Raw genomic sequence first — 23,511 nt, 5'->3', positions numbered from 1 at the left:
CTCAGTGTTCATTTAACTCTGAGAAGTGTACAAATGGAACCAAATGGACCCTTACGGGTCCATTTGGTTCCTTTTGTACACTCTCAGAGTTACAGACCTGTAAGGGTCCAATTGGTTCCATTTGTACACTCAGAGTTACAGACCCGTAAGGGTCCATTTGGTTCCATTTGTGCACTCTCAGAGTTACAGACCCGTAAGGGTCCATTTGGTCCCATTTGTACACTTTCAGAGTTACAGACCCCTAAGGGTTCATTTGAACCCCTGGAGGTCCCTGGACCCAACGTTTGAGAAGTAGTGATGTAGGACTGCATGTGATCTACTATGTCATCTATGACATATCTATGACATATTTATGATGTAATGATTCCATATTTGGGCATGGTTTCAGCCTGAACAGAGCCCCATTGACTTCCATTATCATCATGAATTTAAGTTAAAAAGGTACAGTTTGCCAGATTAGCCACCAAAAAACAGACAAGAGAGACACGAAGGCAGGCAGGCAGGCAGGCAGGCAGACAGACAGACAGACAGACAGACAGACAGACAGACAGACAGACATCTTTTCTTTTCTTTTCTTTTCTTTTCTTTTCTTTTCTTTTCTTTTCTTTTCTTTTCTTTTCTTTTCTTTTACTTTATTTTTTAAAGGGTGTCATGCCTGCCAGTTCCCATCTAACGTTATGTGGGAGGTCAGACTGCTCCAGACCGGACTGAATAACTGCCAGCTTACACAACGTCTTCAGACTAGGACTTAAGTCCAAGATGTACAGCTTGTTGTAACATCCAAAGAGCATTATACGATCTCCCACAATGCAAGAGCACAAATCATTGTACCCCCATGAATACGGGCCTTTCTCCTTCGTCTCAACCTTCTTCCAGGAGAAGGTCTCTGGGTTGAATTTCCACAGATCATTGAAGCTCTCCTTCCAGTGCCAGCCAATAACGTACAGCTCTCCATTGTAGGCAAAGGCTGACCGAGACAGGGGTCTGTTTATAAGAAGCGGTGCAGAGGGCGTGCTCAGCCAGCAGTTGGTCTCTGTGTCAAACACTCTGATCTGGTACCCCTGGGCCCCATGTACCGCCTGGGCCTCACACAATACAAACATCTTTGTCCCGATGATGGAGTGGACAAAGTGAGAGAGTGAAATAGGTGGTGGAGTGCCTCTGGTGTTAATTAAAGACCAGACCATTGTGGTGGTGTCCAACATGTACATGTCATTAGTCCATGATATATGATCCTCGATGAATCCTCCATATATGTACATGACCTTCCCCAAGACACAGGCTGATTGGTGGTCCGCCGCCACTGGAACAGTTCCTGAAACCTTCGGCTTGAACCATCCGTGTGTGTCGACATCAAATGCATAAAGCTTGTTGCGGATACTATCCCCCCCATCATATATGTAGATGGTATCTTCTATCAGCGCAGCTATGTGGCCCCGGTGACTGGAGGGAACCCTGAGGTGACGTTCTCCTCTTCCAGGTGCCACCGAGGGCAACGACTTCCAGCGCAAAGACACTGAGTTGAAAACGTGGACACAGATCTGACCCGTCTCCCTGTAACAGATCCATCCAAAGGAGTACACCTCGTGTCGCACGGTAACGGCTACGGTAACAGCAGAATGACACGTTCTCTGTGATCCGTTCTGATATACCGTCCAGCAGAACATTTCTTACAACAGCACCACCATGGAGCCAATAGGCTTCGATTAGGCAATTTCTCCACAACTAGAGAGTAGGATACTCTGTCGCCTTTAGCTAAGAGTACAAGTCCTTGGTTGTGGTGGTGAATCTGTCCAATCCAGCAATGTTCTTCTGTAGCCAATGATGCGATCGTCCCGGTTCTCCAATCCGCCCTCTGGTCTTGTAACGTCCCTTTTATATAGATGTTCAGAGGAGTGCCGTGTCATACTCCTGACCTCGCCACGTTCTTGCGAGACCTTATATGGAGTTTGTAAATATCCTTATATGGTGTTTTCTGTCCGTGACATCAGCTTTGATTATTTCAGTGTCCGCGCACTGTCCAAGACGTCAGTCTCGAACGACAGTCCTAGACAGTGTCAAGCCTGCTCCTTGTAGGGATCCCGGACGGCCCGGACGGCACCCATATATGGGTATCTTGTATATATGATCTTTGTTCAACGGTTAGGTTGAATCCTCTCCAACACATTAATTACAAGGCAATTAATTCTCGCTGTGTAATAGAATTGAGTCTGCCCATCTTTTGCCGCAGGCTGAAAACCCACCTCTTCAGGAAACACTACCCTTCCTCTTAGCCTTGCCTACTTGTTAACTAGTTGTACAAGCTCTTTTTTTATTGTTTTATTGGATCTTGTTTATTCGATACACGTATTTGTTTTAGCTCTTGCTCATTTGATTTTCCTACTTGTCTCATCTGTTTAAGAAACTAGGTAGAAATTGTATTGCACCTTTACCTTAGCGCTAGGTATGCTCTTAGTTGCTTGTTTTAGAAGAGAATGCACTTAAGACTTCTAGTGATTAGTAGTTTGTTCCCTACCTATGTTGAATGCACTTATTGTAAGTCGCTTTGGATAAAAGCATCTGCTAAATGACTGTAATGTAATGTAATGTAATGAGTCATATTGTGTGCGCTGCTATTTCTATCGGTTCAGCAAGCACAAAGGTCTGGCCAATCCGCGACGCCGACGGGTTACGTTGGCCAATCAAGGAAGCCTGATGATGCGTGTTCGGGGGCAGCCAAATCCAATCACAACCCAGCATATTTTTTTTTTACACTGGCAGATTTGTCTGGTTTCCAGGCTAATATTTATTGTTTTTTTATTTGAATCCTGAAAAGTAACAGTTTTGGACATATGAGGTTTCAACCCGACAGAGACGAATTACAATTTACTTTGGACTTTGGGACCCTATAAAAAAGAGTCAAAATATGTGAAAATTTGGGGTATTAAAAAGAAAATCACACCCAGTGTGAAGTGGGCGGTGTGGTCATCACATTGGTCATCATAGTGATGGAAGCTCACTTCCAAAACTTTTTTTGGAAGTGCATAATCCTATTTATAGGTTATTAATGTCATCATGTGTCTCGCTAGCCAATCACAGTGCTGAATAGAGTCAGCCAATAGAGTCAGCCAATCACAGTACAGCTAGGGGTGTAGTAATGGGCCAATCACAGTGCAGGAAACTAATACTAACTAGGTGTCCCAACCCCACTTATAGGGGCGGCTACACCGCCCAAAAAGAATGGAGCTTGGAACTTCTTTGGTTCACCCATTCCTGGGACATATGAGCTGTGTCCAGTGAAGGCACAGTCTAATTGCATTAGCTGACCATCGTGGGAGTATGGGATTTTTCTTTACCCTCTATCACTAACGTTGGGTGAAAATCACCCTGAAGACCTGCCTGCAGAAAAAAACAGGGATGGGGGCACGGAAACAGACCTACCTTCTATGACGTCACTGAGCATCCTGAAGGTACACAAGGACCCGGCCAACTCAGCAACATTATGAAAATCACTAATCACATAATTGTTCAGGTGAAATTCACCCAACGTTAAGTGTTCTAGGGTTTGTATTGTAACTCGGGGAGTGTAAAAATAGACTCTCCACACCATCAGTGTTAATGACATTACACACCGGCGATTATGCGAATATACGCAAAATTCGGACTCGGTCCGAATAAAAACGCTTTTTCGCTCCGCGAAACTGATGTGGAAGCTTGCATTGACTTTTATAAAAACGTATTATTCGCATGAAAGAATCGCCCCCGGTGTGTAAGGACCTTTATCCTGGCAAGCATGTTTACATTGTCAAAAGTTGCACAACGCCAGCATTTATTGTTTGTTTAGTAATTTAACACATTTTGTTTGCACTCTCTTGACATAAATGATATGTTGACAAACTCTTGTGAGTGCAGTGTGTACCAGTAGGAGGAATTTAATAAACGGTAGTGACACTCTTTTGTTAAAATAAGTGTTAAATAGCTCTATATTCTGATAGTACTCATTGCTATAGAGTCTTTGTTCAGTAACAGTGTTAAATAGCTCTATATTCTGATAGTACTCATTGCTATAGAGTCTTTGTTCAGTAACAGTGTTAAATAGCTCTATATTCAGATAGTACTCATTGCTATAGAGTGTTTGTTCAGTAACAGTGTTAAATAGCTCTATATTCTGATAGTACTCATTGCTATAGAGAGTGTTTGTTCAGTAACAGTGTTAAATAGCTCTATATTCTGATAGTACTCATTGCTATAGAGTCTTTGTTCAGTAACAGTGTTAAATAGCTCTATATTCAGATAGTACTCATTGCTATAGAGTCTTTGTTCAGTAACAGTGTTAAATAGCTCTATATTCTGATAGTACTCATTGCTATAAAAACTAGACTAATAACTAACTAAATGTTATGGAGGGACTAGTGGAGAAGAGATCCAGTGGAACTAAAAGACAAGTCATTTTATATTTGGTTGCGCTCGGGTGTTGCGCTCTGAAAATAGCAGATCTACAAGGTCACAACGTGTCGCGTTGTGAGCTTGTAGAGCTTGCAACCAATCAGCATGCAACCAAGTGTAAAATCAGCCAATACGACGCCATCAAGGCACCGCCAAAATACATTTTAGTCGACTAAATCAACTGTAGCTTTAGTCGACTATAATATATTTAGTCGACTAAAACCAGACAAAAACTAAAACATTTCAGATGACTAAAATATGACTAGAACTGAAATGGAATTTTATTCAAAAGACTATGACTAAAACTAAATCAAAATGTGCTGTCAAAATCAACACTGGAACAGTGTGAGGTTAGGGCTATAGGCATAGTTCAGTGTGAGGTTAGGGCTATAGGCATAGTTCAGTGTGAGGTTAGGGCTATAGGCACATAGTTCAGTGTGAGGTTAGGGCTATAGGCACATAGTTCAGTGTGAGGTTAGGGCTATAGGCACATAGTTCAGTGTGAGGTTAGGGCTATAGGCATAGTTCAGTGTGAGGTTAGGGCTATAGGCACATAGTTCAGTGTGAGGTTAGGGCTATAGGCACATAGTTCAGTGTGAGGTTAGGGCTATAGGCATAGTTCAGTGTGAGGTTAGGGCTATAGGCACATAGTTCAGTGTGAGGTTAGGGCTATAGGCATAGTTCAGTGTGAGGTTAGGGCTATAGGCATAGTTCAGTGTGAGGTTAGGGCTATAGGCATAGTTCAGTGTGAGGTTAGGGCTATAGGCATAGTCCAGTGTGAGGTTAGGGCTATAGGCATAGTTCAGTGTGAGGTTAGGGCTATAGGCATAGTCCAGTGTGAGGTTAGGGCTATAGGCATAGTTCAGTGTGAGGTTAGGGCTATAGGCATAGTTCAGTGTGAGGTTAGGGCTATAGGCATAGTTCAGTGTGAGGTTAGGGCTATAGGCATAGTTCAGTGTGAGGTTAGGGCTATAGGCATAGTCCAGTGTGAGGTTAGGGCTATAGGCATAGTTCAGAGTGAGGTTAGGGCTATAGGCATAGTTCAGTGTGAGGTTAGGGCTATAGGCATAGTCCAGTGTGAGGTTAGGGCTATAGGCATAGTCCAGTGTGAGGTTAGGGCTATAGGCATAGTTCAGTGTGAGGTTAGGGCTATAGGCATAGTCCAGTGTGAGGTTAGGGCTATAGGCATAGTTCAGTGTGAGGTTAGGGCTATAGGCATAGTTCGTGTGTGGTTAAGGTTAGGGTTAGGGTGAGGCTTATATAGGCGTGGCTATAATGCGTGCCGTGTGACGACCAGTGGCGACCAATGAGAACAATGGAGCGTTGGACTGATGCCACTGACTGATAGCACCTTTTATCAGTAGAGTAGATTAGTCATAGGAACTAGATCCACATGGTGATTCTTCCTCCTGCTGCCTATAATGGACTTAATGCAACGGACAGCACACCATGCAACAGTGTCGTCCTGTCCTGGATTGGCCCTCCTGTTCAACGACTTCTGAAGCCTTTTCCCTCCCCGGACACAGTGAGTGTTTTAGAGAGACTGTACTGTAACTGTAACAGCCTTCACAGTATGTAAGCTATATGTCCTGTTACAGTATCAACAGTTATTTTAACTCATTCAATCCGGGAACGCATCTGTGTCATTGTAGATTTCTTTGGGCTATTCAAAAATAGCAGATCTACAAGCTTGTATATCTGCTATTTTTTTTTTTAAAGTGAAAATCGTTGGTTATATATAAAAAAAAATTAAACGAACATTTTAAACTCAAATCTTTGCTTCTGGGTGATTCTACAAAATGTCTTCTAAATCCTGACAGTTTTCTTTTTTTAAACTTATGTATGCTATATTATCAGTGGTTCTCAAACCTTTTCATGTCAAGGACCTCCAAAATGATACGTATTTGGCCGCGGACCCCCATCTCAAAATATGTTGTTCCAGGGACCCCCCAGAAGCAAAGATTTGAGTTACAAATGTTCGCTTTAAAAAATATATATATATATGTTCAAAGATTTGCAAAAAATGTCACGATTTTTCAAAAATAGCAGATCTACAAGCTCATAGCGCGGCACTCTGTGCTCTATATTCTGATAGTAATCATTGCTATAGAGTGTTTGTTCAGTAAAAGGAGTCTCTGTTTACTAAAGAGCTGGAGAGATCCCTGTGACTGAGCAAACGCTCTGTAGCAATGATTACTATCAGAATATAGTACTTTAACCTTTTTAACAAAAACAAAAAAAATACCAAAAAATATCACTTACCCTATACCTTTAATAATTATTACGTTTAGAATGTTGCAAATTCTTTTGCAGAACAAGTCTGACCGTCATTTTGCAGGTGTCACGTTTGCACAACGTTTGCACAACAAACGTGGCATCTTTCCATGAGGGCAGTGTTGCTGCTTGGAGCAATCACAAACAAAGTTGCAGGACCCATGCTGAGGTGCTGCTTGGAGCACACACAAACAAAGCTGCAGGACCCATGCTCAGGTGCCAGTCACACACCTGTGACTGGCACATGAGTGACTGGCAGGTCACGCAAAACAAGAGCGATTATCAACAGAAGCATATTGGGGGGTTTTGCCACATTTATTGGGGGGCGCAGGGCGCTACGACACGTTTAGCTGTGTCTAATTAGATAGATAGATACTGTAGATAGATAGATAGATAGATATCGATTACATCTGTATTGATCTGACAAGATGGGATGTGCAAAAGTATTTGAAATATTTGGGGTGGAGGTTCTTCCTTGGCCTATACTGGAGTAGTTCCGGAGAGCCTCCCCGTGTTCAGGCAGAGTAGTTCCGGTCACCCACAGAGCCTAGTCCCTCCACGTGCCAGAGCCTCCCCGTGTTCAGGCAGAGTAGTTCCGGAGAAGCGGACTGAGTGGCCCTGTCTTTCCCTATAGGACTGACCGTGGGTCCTGGGACGTAAGTTGGGGCTTGATCAACCCCGGCTGGGTCATCTGGGTGAGGGTGTATGTTGCGAAACACCCTATGACCCCAGGTTACAACACTGATAATACATCCCAGGTGCATCCATGTGATGTATTCTTTATAGTGGGAGTGTGCGTGTAAAAAAAAGGGATATTTACTTTCGACCCTTAAAAATTGGTTGGACGTGCTCAGTCCCGGACTCAGTCCCGGACTCAGTCCCGGACTCAGTCCCGGACTCAGTGGCGGACTTAACTGTAGGCAAGGTTAGGCGACCGCCTGGGGCCTCAAGAGTTAGGGGGCCTCATGAAAAAAAAAAATACATTTCTGTAGCCTTACTTTTAGCTTTTTAATGGATCCCATGTTAGTAAAGTCTGATAAAATTATCAAACTCCCAAAATGCACCAGAATACTGGAAATTACATCTATTCTGTTAAAAAATAATCTGTGGAGGGGGTCTCATACTACCGTTCGCCTGGGGCCTCCAGATCCTTAAGTCCGCCCCTGCCCGGACTCAGTCCCGGACATAAAAACCTTTTATGTCCTATAATCAAACGACAAGGTTCAAAGTTCAATGCCAATGATGCCAAGGCAAAATTTCGAGCGACCAAAAAAGCAGACTTAAATATTCCCCCTTGTGATAAGGCTCTGAAGATTGCTGAATAACTTAAGAATAACTGTTGAATTACCGCTCTGATTCACACATGTTTCTTGTTAAGTTCCAGGTCCGGGTGTGAACCACATCTCAGGGAGATGCAGAGCCCAGCATCGTATGTGTTCTTCTCTGTTGGAGTGGTGGTAGGGTTCCTGTGGCTGCAGTTGTTTCTGTTGGCATCGGGACGCATGTTCTTTAACACGGCTCCACGTCAACAACAGGTTATTAAATATCTTCACCACCACGGTCTTCTCCACTCAGGTAAACGTACAATGTACTTACTTTATTCACGTGGCTCTCTCGATAAAGCTGTCACCAGTGGTGTAAAGTAACTAAGTACATGTACTCAAGTACTGTTCTTAAGTACACTTTTGAGGTATTATTTTACCTTACTGGAGTATTTCCAATGTTCAGTACTTTTACTTTTACGCCACTACATCAAATATTCAGCAAATATTCTACTTTTACTCCAGTACAATTATTTGAAAACTTAAGTTACAGTTACTTAGAGGTTTTGATTATTATTACAAAACATACATTAATCACTTCAGCCCCATAAACTTTAGCTATTTGAAAACAGCAGATAGGCAACACTTCTAAAAGATGCACACACACACACACACACACACACACACACACACACACACACACACACACACACACACACACACACACACACACACACACACACACACACACACACACACACTTTGACCACAGTTTTTCAAAAGGCTTTAAAAAAAATGGCCAGTATAAAATGGGGCTTAAAGGAGTAGTTCACCCAAAAAATTACGCATTCTCTATCAATTATACACCCCCATGAAGCCTTGAATTCATGGAGATTTTTTGTTGTTTTTGTAGTAATATACGTTTTTTAAGAAAACTGTTAGGATTCAGAAGGCATTTATTTTCTATCGGGCAGAAACCTCTTCTCTCCTTTTCCTAACTTTTCGTGTGTTTCCCTTAGTTTCCTACTTGATCTATTCTACAGCGTCACACAAAAGCACCTAGAGTAGCAGATCTACGCGCCGTGTTTTGAGCTTGTAGATCTGCTACTTTTGACGCTTTTGAATTTGAATCCTGAAAAGTTACAGTGTTTGGACATAATGAGGGTTTCCACCCCGACAGAGACCATGCGTAGACTCGGCCTCGGGGTCTAAATGGGTTTAACCCATTGAGACCTGAAGCCGATTCTAGAAATGTCTTAAAAATTCCAACAGTATTCTGAAAAAAACGTATGTTTCTATATCAGTGGGGCTCAAACATTTTCATGTCAAGGACCCCCAAAATGATATGTATTTGGTTGGGACCCCCATCTCAAAATGTGTTGTTCCAGGGACCCCCAGAAGCAAAGAGTTTCAAACGTTTGCTTTAAAAAAATATAGATTCAAAGATTTGCACAAATGTTCTCGATTTTTCAAAAATAGCAGATCTACAAGCTCATAGCGCGGCACTCGGTGCCGCGCTATGAGCTTGTATATCTGCTATTTTTGAATAGCCAAAGTGTAAAAGAATGCTTTTTAGCTCAAATTTAAAAAATAACACAGATGCGTTCCAGGGCTTAAAGGGTTAAATAAAGCCTGATAATTCAAGAGAGGTTTATAATAATATTTCATGTCTAGATGTGGACAGCAGCGTGGCAGCCAGTCTGTCCCAGACCACACGCATCTTGTGTTGGATCATGACCGGACCCAACAACCTGGAGTCCAGAGCCAGACACCTCAAAGCCACCTGGGCCGCACGCTGCAACAAGGTAGTTCATGCACGTATCCTTTGATCTTCTTTAGACATTATTCTATACCAGTGGTGATAAGTACATTTACTTAAGTAACATTTTGAGGTATTTGTACTTTACTTGAGTATTTCCAATTTCCAATACTTTTACTTCTACTCCACTACATCTCAGAGGCAAATATTGTACTTTTACTCCACTGCAATTATTTGAAAACTTTAGTTACTAGTTACTTTGCAGATATAAATGATTATATTATTAAACATACATTAACCCATTAAGACCTGAGAAGATTCTAGAAATATCTTCTAAATCCTAACAATTTTTTGAAAAAAAAACACATTTTTTTTTTCTCGATTTTTCAAAAATAGCAGATCTACAAGCTCATAGCGCGGCACTCGGTGCCGCGCTATGAGCTTGTATATCTGCTATTTTTGAATAGCCAAAGACATCTTAAGTGACACAGATGCGTTCCAGGTATCAATGGGTTAAACACTTTAAGCTTATTTTATACCTAGGCTATTTGAAAATAGCAGATCTACAAGCTCACAACGCGTCGCATCGCGACGCGTTGTGAGCTTGTAGATCTGCTATTTTCAAATATTTAGTACTTTTACTTTTGGTACTTTAAGTACATTTTGATGCCAATACTTTTGTACTTTTACTCAAGTAAATTTAGAATTCTGGACTTTTACTTGTAACAGAGTATTTTTATATTGCAGTATTGGTACTTTTACTTAAGTAAAGAATTTGAGTACTTTTTCCACCACTGATTCTATACAATACTTTGTATAGAATAGTAACAGGTGATATTTCCACTATGACACCTAATTGCGCCCCACACATGTATCTAGTTACACAACATGACTTCCCCAGAGTCCCCACGGTTATAGACAGAGACATGTTGGGGCACAAATATATTGAATGACTTTATCTGATAAACACCATTAAAACACTGGAACAGCATATAGATATAGTTAGGATGAGATTAAATTGTTAAAAGGAATGTGTTAGCTGTAGCTCAATAACTACTCAAATTATAAAAGAGGGGAGGGCTGAGGCTTACTTGTAGGGGAACCCGGCTAACTGGCCCAGGGCAGAGGTACCCCAACAAGCTACACAGCAACCACACATGCTCCACACACAAGCACGCACGCACACACACAATGCACAGAGCGTGCATAAACACACACACACACACACACACACACACACACACACACACACACACACACACACACACACACACACACACACACACAGTGAGTAAAGGTGGTTAGCAAAAGTGTTTTTCAAATTCTGCTTGTCATTCCCAACTCTGTTAGTAATTTGATTACTGGTTGCAGTGTATCTGTGTGTGTATTCTCCAAAACAAAGTCTGTTTATCTCAGAATTCTCTCCAGACTCTTTTCTTTCTCCTCTTTCTAAAAGAGAAGTTCTCACCAACACTGACACGGATGAAAGTGGCTTCAGAACATTATGTGTGATTGTGCTCACATATTCTAATCTAAGCCACCTCACGTATACTTTCAACTGGTGAATGGGTAGACGTGTGCAGTGTCGCATGGACAATTTTTGCGGTTGAAAATACGTTGTTTGTCGTCGAATAACATGTGACACAATACTTTATTGTCAAAGCATAAATCAGGCTTTAGGCTTTTCTTTTTCATAGATTTTTGAGCCAAGTACCGTTATTGGTTTCGTTTCTATAGTCACCAAACTGATCGTGTGAACATTCATTGTTGTATGAAAGGCTCTTTGACATAATGGACTTTTCATATGCAAGTCAAACAAATGATGCACCCAGTAAAATGTCACGCAGGTTTCCCTCCCTCAAGTTCAAAGAATTCTGATATAATTATCTTTGCTCCAAGTATTGTACAGAGAGCGAGATCCTGACTGATTACATGTTCCTTTTAGATAATCATCTATGTTCCCTACAACATTGTGACTTATCATAATAAGAGCATTAATAGTCCATCAATTCTATACATGAGTGTTCTGTGTTTTATTTAGGGTGTAATTCAAGATACAGTTATACACCACCCAAAAATTCTATGTTATCACAAATTCCATCTCCAACTGATAAACAGTGAGTCATGTTTGCTTGGCTTATGCTCCCTTTTCAATGGTTATGTTGTTAGATGCTTTACTCTCACCAAATTATGTTTTGCCATTTAACACCATAGATACAGTTTCCCTTTTCTAATTGCGTCTCCAGACCATTCAGTTTTAGTAATAATGATTTGTATTTTGGATGAAGGCTATTGTGCCAAAGCTATTCTTTCCCCCTACCATTCCTTTTTTGTCATTTGTTTTGGTCCCGTACTGTATATCAAACAAGCATTATTGTAATAAAATCTTCTGCAACGTTTCACTCTGTATTATTATCTACACAATCAACATAACATTTCAAGTTAAGCTTCATTTATGCCCATTGCATGACTGTCGCTTGCTGACAAGAACTGTTGTAATACAAAAGTTTACTCTGGAAACATGAGAATTATAACCAAATATTATGAGCGCTCATACAGACACTATGAACGGTCAAATATCCAGACCGGAGAGTTCGCCATGTGACAGGCAGTGGTGCAAAGTAACTAAATATATTTACTCAAGTACTGTACCTAAGTACAATTTTGAGGTACTTTTACTTTACTGGAGTATTTCCAACTTTCAGCACTTTTACGTCTACTCCACTATACACCTCAGAGGCAAATATTGTACTTTTACTCCACTACAATTATTTGACAACTTTAGTTACTAGTTACTTTGTAGATTTTGAAAACATACATTACCCACTTCAGCCCTATAAACATTTCGGCCATTTGAAAATAGCCGATCTACAAGCTCACAATGCGATGCGACGTATTGTGAGCTTGTAGATCTGCTATTTTCAAAAGATTTTATGCATTTTATACGTTTGAAAAAAATGGGAAAGTCTGCATAATGAGTACTTTCTACTTTTGGTACTTTAAGTACATTTTGATACCAATACTTTTGTACTTTTACTCAAGTACATTTTTAATTTCTTTACCTAACCCATTAAAACCGGGAAAGCATCTGTGATTTTAGATTTGAACCACTTTAACAATTATCTTGTACTTTGGCTATTAAAAAATAGCAGAGCTACAAGCTCATACGCTGCACCGAGTGCCGCGCTGTGAGCTTGTAGATCTGCTATTTTTAGAAAAATCATGAAAATTTGTCCAAATCTTTGAATATATATTTGTTTAAAGTGAAAATGTTTAACTCAAATCTTTGCTCTGGGGATTCTACAAATGTCTTCTAAATCCTAACAGTTTTTTGAAAAAACGTATGTTGCTATAATCAGTGGTTCTCAAACCACGTCGAGGTTCCCCAAAATGATATGTATTTGGCCGCGGACCCCCGATCTCAAAATATGTTGTTCCAGGGACCCCCCAGGACCTCCGCGGACAAATACATATACATGACTCGTAAAGTATTGGGATGACATGCTAACAATATGTTGCAGGAGATGTGTGGTATTGTACATGGTACTGTACATGATTGCATCAGGTGAGGACAAGACAGCTAGAAGTAAGGTTTGATAGTAGCTACCTTAATTCCCTGAAAATAGCAAAATGTGTGTTTAATCCTTTGTTAATGATACGTCCCAGGTGCATCCATGTGATGTTTTTCGTTATAGTTATTCTATTTATAGTGGCTCATAGGAATTTATAGACTACGTGACAACCAGGAATAGATTGGTGACCACCGGAGAGTCGGGTGACAGCCGGAATATAGACGGCATCCGGGAGCAGTTTGGGTTGGCGCCCCAGTCTGTGTCTTCCGTGAGGAAGAAGCCCAACAAATCCACGGTGAGGCCTTTGGGAGGACCATTCAAGTAAGACGCAAGGGAGACTGCAGTACCACCAGCCTGCAGTACCACCAATGTGATGGTGTCACGGGCCAAGACACCATCACACCAGAATGAAATGTTTGGAGCAGGGGAGTCTGGTGCAGCGCACAGGTCCTGGACCTGGTGAGACGAAGGAGGAGCCCGACCAGGAGACAACCCACAGAGCCTAGTCCCTCCACGTGCCAGAGCCTCCCCGAGTCCCGGCAGAGTATTTCCGGAGAAGCGGACTGAGTGGCCCTGTCTTGCCCTATAGGACTGACCGTGGGTAGCTACTGGGACGTAAGTCGGGGCCTGATCAACCCTGGCTGGGTCACCTGGGTGAGGGTGTATGTTGCGAGACCCGAAACATCCTATGACCCCAGGCTACAACACTGATGATACGTCCCAGGTGCATCCATGTGATGTTTTTCGTTATAGTTGGTGAAACCTTTTATTTTTTAAGACAATGGATTCATATGTGGTGCATGTGGTCAGACAATTAAACTGTAGGAAAAGATCAAAAACAGATCTGTTCAGAACATTTGCTACAAAAGCAAAGGAGGGCCGAACTAGACAAGTAAAGCTTGTTGAAAAAGATTTTCACCGTTGAGAGAAAGTGTCCAAAAAAACCCCAATATATAACTATGATAACACTCCACAATCATAATCAGTGGAAACCCTTGATCCGCAGCCTGGGATCCACAATCACCATCAGACCTCCAGCTTATACATTAACTCACCTCTGATCAAAGTTGGGAGCCCTTGCATGAAAGTAGTTGTGACACTGCATTCCTTTAAATCCTGTCATGCCCTTATTTATCCTTATCTAATCACTCATCATGTGCGTACAGGTACATGATGGTTTTGACTCTGACCTTTCTTTTTCCATTGTTCCACATTATCTTACATCACAACTATGCAAGGTCTAAGACTTCCTCATCATGATAGAAGATTTCTCATCAAGATATCGACTATCTGTAACTATCGAAGCTACCTTACCAATCCTAAAAATAGTTTTGGTTTGGAGAACTGGTAGAACTTGATCTCCTCCTGACCTCAAGTAACACTGTCCTCTGAAAAGCCAGCAATCTCTACAATAACCACATGACACGCACCCACTTCCCTTTACTACGTATAATACTCGTACATATTGATACTCACCCACTCACCTCTGCACTTAAATGGCCCTTTGCTCATGTAATGTGCGATGGAAGCACTGTACTGATAAGACCCAATTAATGAAATCCCAAATACGGAGTAGACTTCCATCATGCCATATTTAATGCCTGTCTTAGCCTCCTGGCAGTCTTAAGGTTTTCTCCAGAATAGGTAACCTCTTTAACACCTGGCATCGCCATTGTGGGCATGTCATTAAAGGCCAAGTAAATAAGTAAATAATTAGAAACATTTCTGAAATGTTTCGAAAATACCAGATCCACAATCTCTCAACATGTCATGATGTAATGTGTTGTGAGCTTATAGCTTGGCTTTTAGAACAATGGCTTACTGTATATTTATTTGTGGCTCAGTGGTTATAATGCAGATATACTATCATTGTAAAATGTGTAGCACATTGGCATTAGACACTATGGCACTTTAGGAGTTCATTATGTATTTCTGTAAAACATAAAAATCACACCCAGTGTGAAGTGGGCGGTGTCTTGCTAGCTAATCACAATACTGAATGGAGTCAACCAATCAATGTGTGATTCACTTAAAAAAAAACATAAATGTGTTTTTTTTAAGTGCATAGTCCTATTTATAGGGCTATGCACATGTGTCATGTTTCACTAGCCAATCACAGTCCTGAATAGACTGTGATTGGCCAATCACGGTGCAGGGTTAGGGGGGTACACTGGTGGCCAATCACAGCGCAGGATTGGGGGGTGCAAATATCCAAACCTCACATATAGGGGCGGTTTCACCGCCCAAAAATTGATCACTTTTTATGTCTGGCAAAAAATATCGATGAAAATGTCCATCACAAGCTGGCATGGTGATGACCCCTGCACATCTCTGACTTAATAACTAACTGCAAATTTGGCTTTGATAACCATTAATTCTACTGGATTGTATGTGGACAAATGTTTTCATGACGAGTACTGTATAAATGTTACGTCCCTAATAGCAGTGGTGTAAAGTGACTAAATACATTTACTCAAGTACTGTACTTAAGTACAATTTTTAGGTACTTTTACTTTACTGGAGTATTTCCAATTGTACTTTTACTCCACTACAATTATTTGAAAACTTTAGTTACTTACTAGTTAATTTGCAGATATACATTTTTACATTATAAAGCATACATTAACCACTTTAGCCCTATTTGATACCTAGGCTATTTGAAAATAGCCGATCTACAAGCTCACAACGCGTCGCATCGCGACGCGTTGTGAGCTTGTAGATCTGCTATTTTCAAACGTTTTAGTACTTTTACTTTTGGTACTTTAAGTACATTTTGATACCAATACTTTTGTACTTTTACTCAAGTAACTGCTAATAGGTGGTGTAGGGGGATAAGGGACAATAACAAATACCCAATGACAGATTTGAACAGAAACGGATGGATGAGTGAATGGACTGTTTTACTTTGAAGTGCATAGAGCTGACAGACAATGCGAGTGCTAATTAAGCCAACCTAACAAACAGAAACACAGGGAAAAGGAACCACCTAAATAAAGTAAAGAGCCAAACTAATCAAAGACAAACAGAAACCTCCCTACTCTAACAACAAACAGAAATGACAATGGGTGGCACACCTCTATACTGTTGTGAATGAACAGAAACGTACCTACGTACGTGCAGTAATGAACAGGGTAGGTACCTCTGAACTAAAGCTACCCTTCCCTCCCTGTACCAACAGAAGGCTTAAATGACACCATTTAAAAGGATTAACTTGAACCAAGGTCTGTCTCAGCAGGTCATGTTTAGATGACAACGGTCTCTAGAAAAAACATCAAAGTGCTGTTGCGTTCTCACTTTTTATTCTACGTTTAGACGGAGACACAACAGTGATTGAAAACGCTGCGGTGTACATGCCAGGTGGCTATAGGTGGCCATACTCCCTATCACAGCTGTTTGTTTGGTTGCCCTGTCCGCTTATTATAAGCAACTTTGGGCGTGTTTCTAAAGTGTAGTTGCTTGGGCTTGTTTCCTAATGTTGTTTAAACCAGTGGTTCTTAAACATCTTGCCAGGGACCCCCATACAAGATTTGTGTTGTTAAAATGTTTTTAAAAAAATCAAAAATTACCTCTTTTTATTTTCTCAAGATTCTTTTTTTCTTTTTTTTTTGAAAATAGCAGATATCTTTGACTATTTAAGAATAGCAGATCTACAAGCTCATATCATATGAGCTTGTAGATCTGCTATTTTTGAACAGCGTGAACATTTGTGCAAATCTTTGAAGATATTTTTCTTGTAACACTTGTAACTCAAATCTTTGCTTCTGGGGATTCTACAAATGTCTTCTAAATCAGTTTTTTATTTATTTACGTATGTCGCTATACGGTGCTAGTGGTGCTCAAACCTTTTCATGTCAAGGACTCCCAAAATGATATGTATTAGGCCGCAGACCCCCATCTGACAATATTTTGTTTTCCCCCCACAGATGTTCGTTTGGAAAAAAAAATACTATATTCAAAGATTTGCAAAAATGTTAACGATTTTTCTAAAAAAAGAGCAGATATACAAGCTCATAGCGCGGCACTCGGAGCTGCGCTATGAGCTTGTAGATCTGCTATTTTTGAATAGCTTTCCTGGTCTTAATGGTTTTTAACATGAAATACTTTGTGTCACATCAGGTTCTGTACATGAGCTCAGAGGAGACGGACTTCCCCACCGTGGGATTGAACGTGAGCGAGGGCCGAGAGCAGCTCTACTGGAAGACCATCCGAGCCTTCCAGCACGTCCACCTCCACCACCGGGACCAGGCCGACTGGTTCCTGAAGGCCGACGACGACACCTTCGTGGTCCCGGAGAACCTGCGTCTCACCCTGGCCCGCCTGGACCCCCGGAGGCCCCTGTACCTGGGCAGGAGGTTCACTCCCATGGTCCAGCAGGGCTACATGAGCGGGGGCGCGGGCTACGTCCTCAGCAAGGAGGCGCTGAGGAGGTTCGTAGGTAAATGGTGCATTTATATAGCGCTTTTATCCAAAGCGCTTTACATTGATTGTGCCATTAACCCATTCACACACACATTCATACACTGATGGCGGAGGAAACCATGCAAGGCACCAACCTGCTCATCGGGAGCAATTAGGGGTTCAGCGTCTTGCTCAAGGGCACTTCGACACTAACTCTAGGGGAGCCCCCCAGCCCGGGATCGAACTGGGAACTTTGCGGTTTTCCAGTTCACTCTACCCGGCCACTCTACCCCTGAGCCACTGCCGCCCCTAGGTAGGGGGCGCTGTGGTCATACCGTCATGATGACGTTGTTTTTGTTGACGATTTAGATGTTGATTGATTGATTGAATACTTAACGGTACACCAGTGGTGTAAAGTAACTAAGTACATGTACTACAATTTTTGGGTATTTTTACTTCACTGGAGTATTTCCAGTACTTAGATACTACTTTTACTTCTACTCCACTACATCTCAGAGGCAAATATTGTACTTTTACTCCACTACAATTATTTGAAAACTTTAGTTACTTTGTAGATATAAATCATTATATTATAAAACATACATTAACCACTTTAGCCCTATTTCATACATAGGCTATTTGAAAATAGCAGATCTACAAGCTCTGACGCGTTGTGAGCTTGTAGATCTGCTATTTTCAAACATTTTAGTACTTTTACTTTTGGTACTTTAAGTATATTTTGATGCCAATATACTTTTGTACTTTTACCCGAGTTACATTTTGAACACCAAGCCATTTACTTGCAACAGAGTATTTTTATACTGTGGTATTGCTACTTTTACTCAAGTAAAATATCGACTTTTTCCACCACTGCTCATTTGCAGAGGGATTCGAGAGCGGGAAATGCGTCCACGACACGGACATAGAGGACGTGGGTCTGGGCAGATGCATGGAGACCATGGGAGTGGAGCTGGCCGACTCCAGAGACGTTAGAGGAAGACACACGTTCCACCCGTATCCCCCCGAATGGTACGTGGTCAGGCGGCCGGCCAGACCCCGCCCCTGGTACCTGCTGTACGAACACTATCCCGTAACAGAGGTAAGTCATTACAAGTATATGGGTGCAACACTTAACACATTGGGTGCCAGAATTATATAATAACAGATTACGTTCGGTGCCAGAAATCTCACCGTTAAAGGTTTCATGACGTTCAGTTTTACCACACATTAAAAGTCTTTGTCATGGTCCTTCAAACGTGTATAGAAAGTTTTAACAAAAAAATCCATTCCAGTGATCCATGGCAGGTGTTTTTCTCTCACATTTCTAAAGCCTTTTCAACTGCAATGAAAAAAGAAATCTTTGCCTGCGGGTGTCGCTGGTGAGGGATTTTGCCTGTCAATCATCGCCTCTGCTCCGCCCCCCCCCAAAGGAAAGGATAGGGGAGGGGAGGGGCGAGGAGGAGAGTGGGCGGGATTAATCGACTGTGACCTCACTGCCGAAGGGCCAAGCTCAGATTACTTTTCAGCCTAATTATTCAGAAAACCCCAGACCACAGAAAATCCACTAAATGTTCAAAGTTCATATTTTTTTCGGTGTAATTGAGGTCATAAAACCCCCAAAAAAAAATAAAAAATAAAAAAAGTGAAAATGAATGTCATGGAACCTTTAAGCTGCGCGGCGCTGTTTAAGCTGTAGACTCCACGACGAGCAATCCGTGTGAAACAAAGCATGCGTTCATTTTGCACGATGGTCCTGGCTAACGCCTGGAACGATAACATCTTTACCGCGGGTCACAATGGCGCCAGCGATCGCGCTTACAAAATGAGTCGTTTTCCCTAGCGTAAAAAAGTTTCGGAGTTATAGGGGTTTTAGAGAAGGAGATAGAACGGAAGCGGATGGGGAGACATGTTTTTTGACACGGTGATCTATTCCTTCTCAGAATCACCGAGAGACTGAAAACACGGTTCAGACCGTGTTCGGCACCCGATGTGTTAAAGGGATAGTTCACCCCAAAAATGTCTTTTTTTTCTATGGATTAGTCGCCCCATGGAGACTTGAATTCATGGATATTTCTTTAGTTTTTGTCACATTCCTAAGACAATAATTTGATGACCAGCGGACCGGTAGGCAGCGGTTCCGGTAGGAGACACAAAGGAGACTCTTTGAGTCTCCTACCGGAACCGCTGCCGGTCATCGAATTATTGTCTTAGGAATGCGACAAAAACACAAAAATATCCATGAATTCAAGTCTCCATGGGGCGACTAATCCATAGAAAAAAAAGACATTTTTGGGGTGAACTATCCCTTTAATCCAGCTAATCGATTTAAAGGTAGCCTACGTGGTTTTTGTCTGTTAAAATAAGGGTTAAATATCTCTATATTCTGATAGTACTTATTGCTATAGAGCAGTGGTTCTTAAACCTTTTCATTTCATGGACCCCCATAACTCTGAGAGTGTACAAACGGAACCAAATGGACCCTTTACGGGTCCATTTGGTTCCATTTGTACACTCTCAGAGTTACAGACCTGTAAGGGTCCATTTGGTTTTGTTTGTACACTCTCAGAGTTACAGACCTGTAAGGGTCCATTTGGTTTCGTTTGTACGCTCTCAGAGTTACAGACCTGTAAGGGTCCATTTGGTTTCGTTTGTACGCTCTCAGAGTTACAGACCTGTAAGGGTCCATTTGGTTTCGTTTGTACGCTCTCAGAGTTACAGCCCTGTAAGGGTCCATTTGGAAACCGTCCTCAAGGAAGGAACCCTCACGGTCCCTGGACCACACTTTGAGAACCATTGCTACAGAGTGTTTGTTCAGTAACAGGAGTCTCCATATCTCTCCAGCTCTTTAGTAAACAGAAAATAGTATATTTTCAGGTCAGGATACCAATATTTATCCGATCAGGAGGGAGAACTCACACAGGATAAACAAGTGACATTGGATGGTAAATGGTGCATTTATACAGTGCTTTTATCCAAAGCGCTTTACATAGATTGTGCATTCCATTCACACATTCACAGACACATTCACACACTCATTCATACACCGATGGCGGAGGAAACCATGCAAGGCACCAACCTGCTCATCGGGAGCAATTAGGGGTTCAGTGTCTTGCTCAAGGACACTTCCACACTAACTCAGGGGGAACCTGTGATCGAACTGGGAACCTTGCGGTTTCCAGTTCACTCTACCCCTGAGCCACTCTACCCCTGAACCACTCTAGAGTAGCTACCCCTGAGCCATTCTACCCCTGAGCCACTGCCGCCCCAGGGATTGGTCAGGTATTGGTCAGGTATCAGGTATATTGGATGTGATGACACAAAGACATGAACAGACACACATTTTAATTGGAACATATAGGCTACTGTAAGCTGAAAAAATGGGTACTCTCTCCTGATTGGCTGAAATTGGCAACGCAACTGAAATAATAATTTTGTGTTTACTAAAGAACCGGAGAGACAGGGAGACCCCAGGCTCAGACTGAACAAACACTCTTATAGCAATGATTACCATCTGAATATAGAGCTTTAACCTTTTAACAAAACATTGTTTTCTTACCTTTAATTGATTATTTAAAAAATTATGGATTAAGTAAAATACTTGAGAATTTCCAATAGTTGTAAAAGTAGTTAAATTAGCTAATCGAGCTTGCATCGCGACACATTGTGAGCTTGTAGATCGGCTATTTTTAAATGCCCGAAATGTATATAGGGCTGAGGTGGTTAATGTATGTTTTGTAATAATAATCTAAATCTACAAAGTAACTAGTAACTAAAGTTTAGTGGAGTTAAAGTACAATATTTGCCTCTGAGATGTAGTGGAGTAGAAGTAAGAGTACAGACATTTAGTAGATATCTGTGTTAATCTCTGTGTCCTCTCAGGGCCTAGGATGATATCTGTGTTTATCTCTGTGTCCTCGCAGGGCCCAGGATGATATCTGTGTTAATCTCTGTGTCCTCTCAGGGCCCAGGATGATATCTGTGTTAATCTCTGTGTCCTCTCAGGGCCCAGGATGATATCTGTGTTAATCTCTGTGTCCTCTCAGGGCCCAGGATGATATCTTGTGTTTATCTCTGTGTCCTCAGGGCCCAGGATGATATCTTGTGTTTATCTCCGTGTCCTCTCAGGGCCCGGGATGCTGCTCAGACTTTGCGGTCTCCTTCCACTACATCCATGCAGTAGAGATGTACACCCTGGAATACCTGACCTATCTCTGTGTCCTCTCAGGGCCCAGGATGATATCTGTGTTAATCTCTGTGTCCTCTCAGGGCCCAGGATGATATCTTGTGTTTATCTCTGTGTCCTCAGGGCCCAGGATGATATCTTGTGTTTATCTCCGTGTCCTCTCAGGGCCCGGGATGCTGCTCAGACTTTGCGGTCTCCTTCCACTACATCCATGCAGTAGAGATGTACACCCTGGAATACCTGACCTATCACCTGAGACCCTACGGATACAAGCACAGATATGACCCCCATGAACTCACCTGGAACTCCACCGCACCTGTGGCGGGGGGGCAGGTGACATGACACTTGGCCGGGGGGGGGGGGGGGGGGGGGGTAAAGTGTTGAAGGGATACAGTCATAGCAATAACCGTGTTGATTTCGTCGACTAAAACTATGACGAAAAATGTTCGTCAACTACTTTTTTTCACTGACGAAAACTAAATAAAAACTAAGCTATGACGACTAAAACTAAGACTAAATATATTGACAATTTCGTCAACAAATAAAAACTAGACTAAAATGTCAGGGAGGGATCTAGTGGAGAAGAGATCCAGTATAACTATAAGACAAGTTATTTTATGTTTGGTTGAGCTCGAAAATATATTTTCGCGAACGGAAATGACGAACATATTACGGCTTCCTTTCTCGGCTTTCGGGAGGCGTAGTTCCAGACTCTATATACTGTAGCACTCAGGAGGCGTAGTTCCAGACTCTATATACTGTAGCATTCAGGAGGCGTAGTTCCAGACTCTATATACTGTAGCATTCAGGAGGCGTAGTTCCAGACTCTATATACTGTAGCATTCAGGAGGCGTAGTTCCAGACTCTATATACTGTAGCATTCAGGAGGCGTAGTTCCAGACTCTATATACTGTAGCATTCAGGAGGTGTAGAATTCCAGACTCTATATAATGCATTCGGAGATTGTGGAATAGTTGTCTGGCTACGCTAGACTATGTTGATTTGTAATACGCAAAAAAAAAACATTATTCACACGTCTTTGATGAATGTAGCGATGGCAGACAATTGTACTTTCAAAATCAAGTTTATTCTAATTTCTCTAAAGTTGTCACTTATATACAGTCCTTTGAAATGGTCACAATGTTAAATACAATGCATAATATATATATGTGTTTGTTATTTATTGAAATATGTTGCTTTGGTGTGATAACCAAATAGGCCTATATATATAATTATATGTCTGAGTTTACAGTTCCTTCTAACGCTTTTAAAGTGTTAAACAATTAAACATATTTTACAGTCAAGTCTTCAAGGGTCGTCCTTTTTAAAACATAATATCACATCATGAAGATTAATAGTGTTTGTTAAAAAAAAAGAGAGAGAGAGAGATAAGAAGTAGGAATTATTTACATTCAGTAAAAGCAACTAAGGCAGTTAGACAATATAAGACAATAAGTACTTTTTTCAGTTTTAGAATGAGTGTGTGTGTGTGTGTGGGTCGCAAGTAAAATATCCCCTTTTTCTCGTTTCCTACATTAAACAAAAAATAAAAGTCACAACATTTCATCAATTAAAAACAATTCCAACATTTTTCAAAAGTATTTCATGAATACAATAAAAATAAAATCAAATAATTTC

At 41.4% G+C, this 23,511-nt stretch overlaps 1 protein-coding gene across 3 annotated transcripts; it reads left to right on the top strand.

Moving 5' to 3' along the window:
* The first annotated feature begins 5,802 nt into the window (after nucleotides 1–5,802).
* c1galt1a (core 1 synthase, glycoprotein-N-acetylgalactosamine 3-beta-galactosyltransferase 1a) lies at nucleotides 5,803–23,330 on the top strand. Of its 3 annotated transcripts, none has more exons than XM_080442109.1 (6): nucleotides 5,803–5,950; nucleotides 8,084–8,274; nucleotides 9,636–9,766; nucleotides 17,409–17,727; nucleotides 18,575–18,789; nucleotides 22,039–23,330. In XM_080442109.1, the coding sequence occupies exons 2-6, from the start codon at nucleotides 8,112–8,114 to the stop codon at nucleotides 22,213–22,215; spliced, it is 1,005 nt and encodes a 334-aa protein (XP_080298235.1). In that variant the 5' UTR covers nucleotides 5,803–5,950; nucleotides 8,084–8,111; the 3' UTR covers nucleotides 22,216–23,330. The 3 variants fall into 3 exon arrangements, with proteins under 3 accessions (XP_080298235.1, XP_080298234.1, XP_080298236.1); XM_080442108.1 differs by having other exon boundaries at nucleotides 8,078–8,274; nucleotides 22,039–23,326; XM_080442110.1 differs by lacking the exon at nucleotides 22,039–23,330 and adding an exon at nucleotides 21,816–21,983 and having other exon boundaries at nucleotides 8,078–8,274.
* The last annotated feature ends 181 nt before the right edge of the window (nucleotides 23,331–23,511 follow it).

The sequence above is a fragment of the Gymnoscopelus braueri genome (genome assembly GCF_963280865.1).
Source record: "Gymnoscopelus braueri genome assembly, chromosome: 11".
In the NCBI taxonomy this organism is placed as follows: domain Eukaryota; kingdom Metazoa; phylum Chordata; class Actinopteri; order Myctophiformes; family Myctophidae; genus Gymnoscopelus; species Gymnoscopelus braueri.
Note: the sequence above shows the minus strand (reverse complement) of the source record. Positions and strands in the feature narration are given on the sequence as shown.

Excerpts from the sequence above, each read along its gene's own strand:
- c1galt1a (XM_080442109.1), top strand. The coding sequence starts at position 8,112 with ATGCAGAGCCCAGCATCGTATGTGTTCTTCTCTGTTGGAGTGGTGGTA. Across the intron at positions 8,275-9,635 it reads CCACGGTCTTCTCCACTCAG|ATGTGGACAGCAGCGTGGCA; the intron begins GTAAACGTACAA and ends TTTCATGTCTAG. Across the intron at positions 17,728-18,574 it reads GGCGCTGAGGAGGTTCGTAG|AGGGATTCGAGAGCGGGAAA; the intron begins GTAAATGGTGCA and ends GCTCATTTGCAG.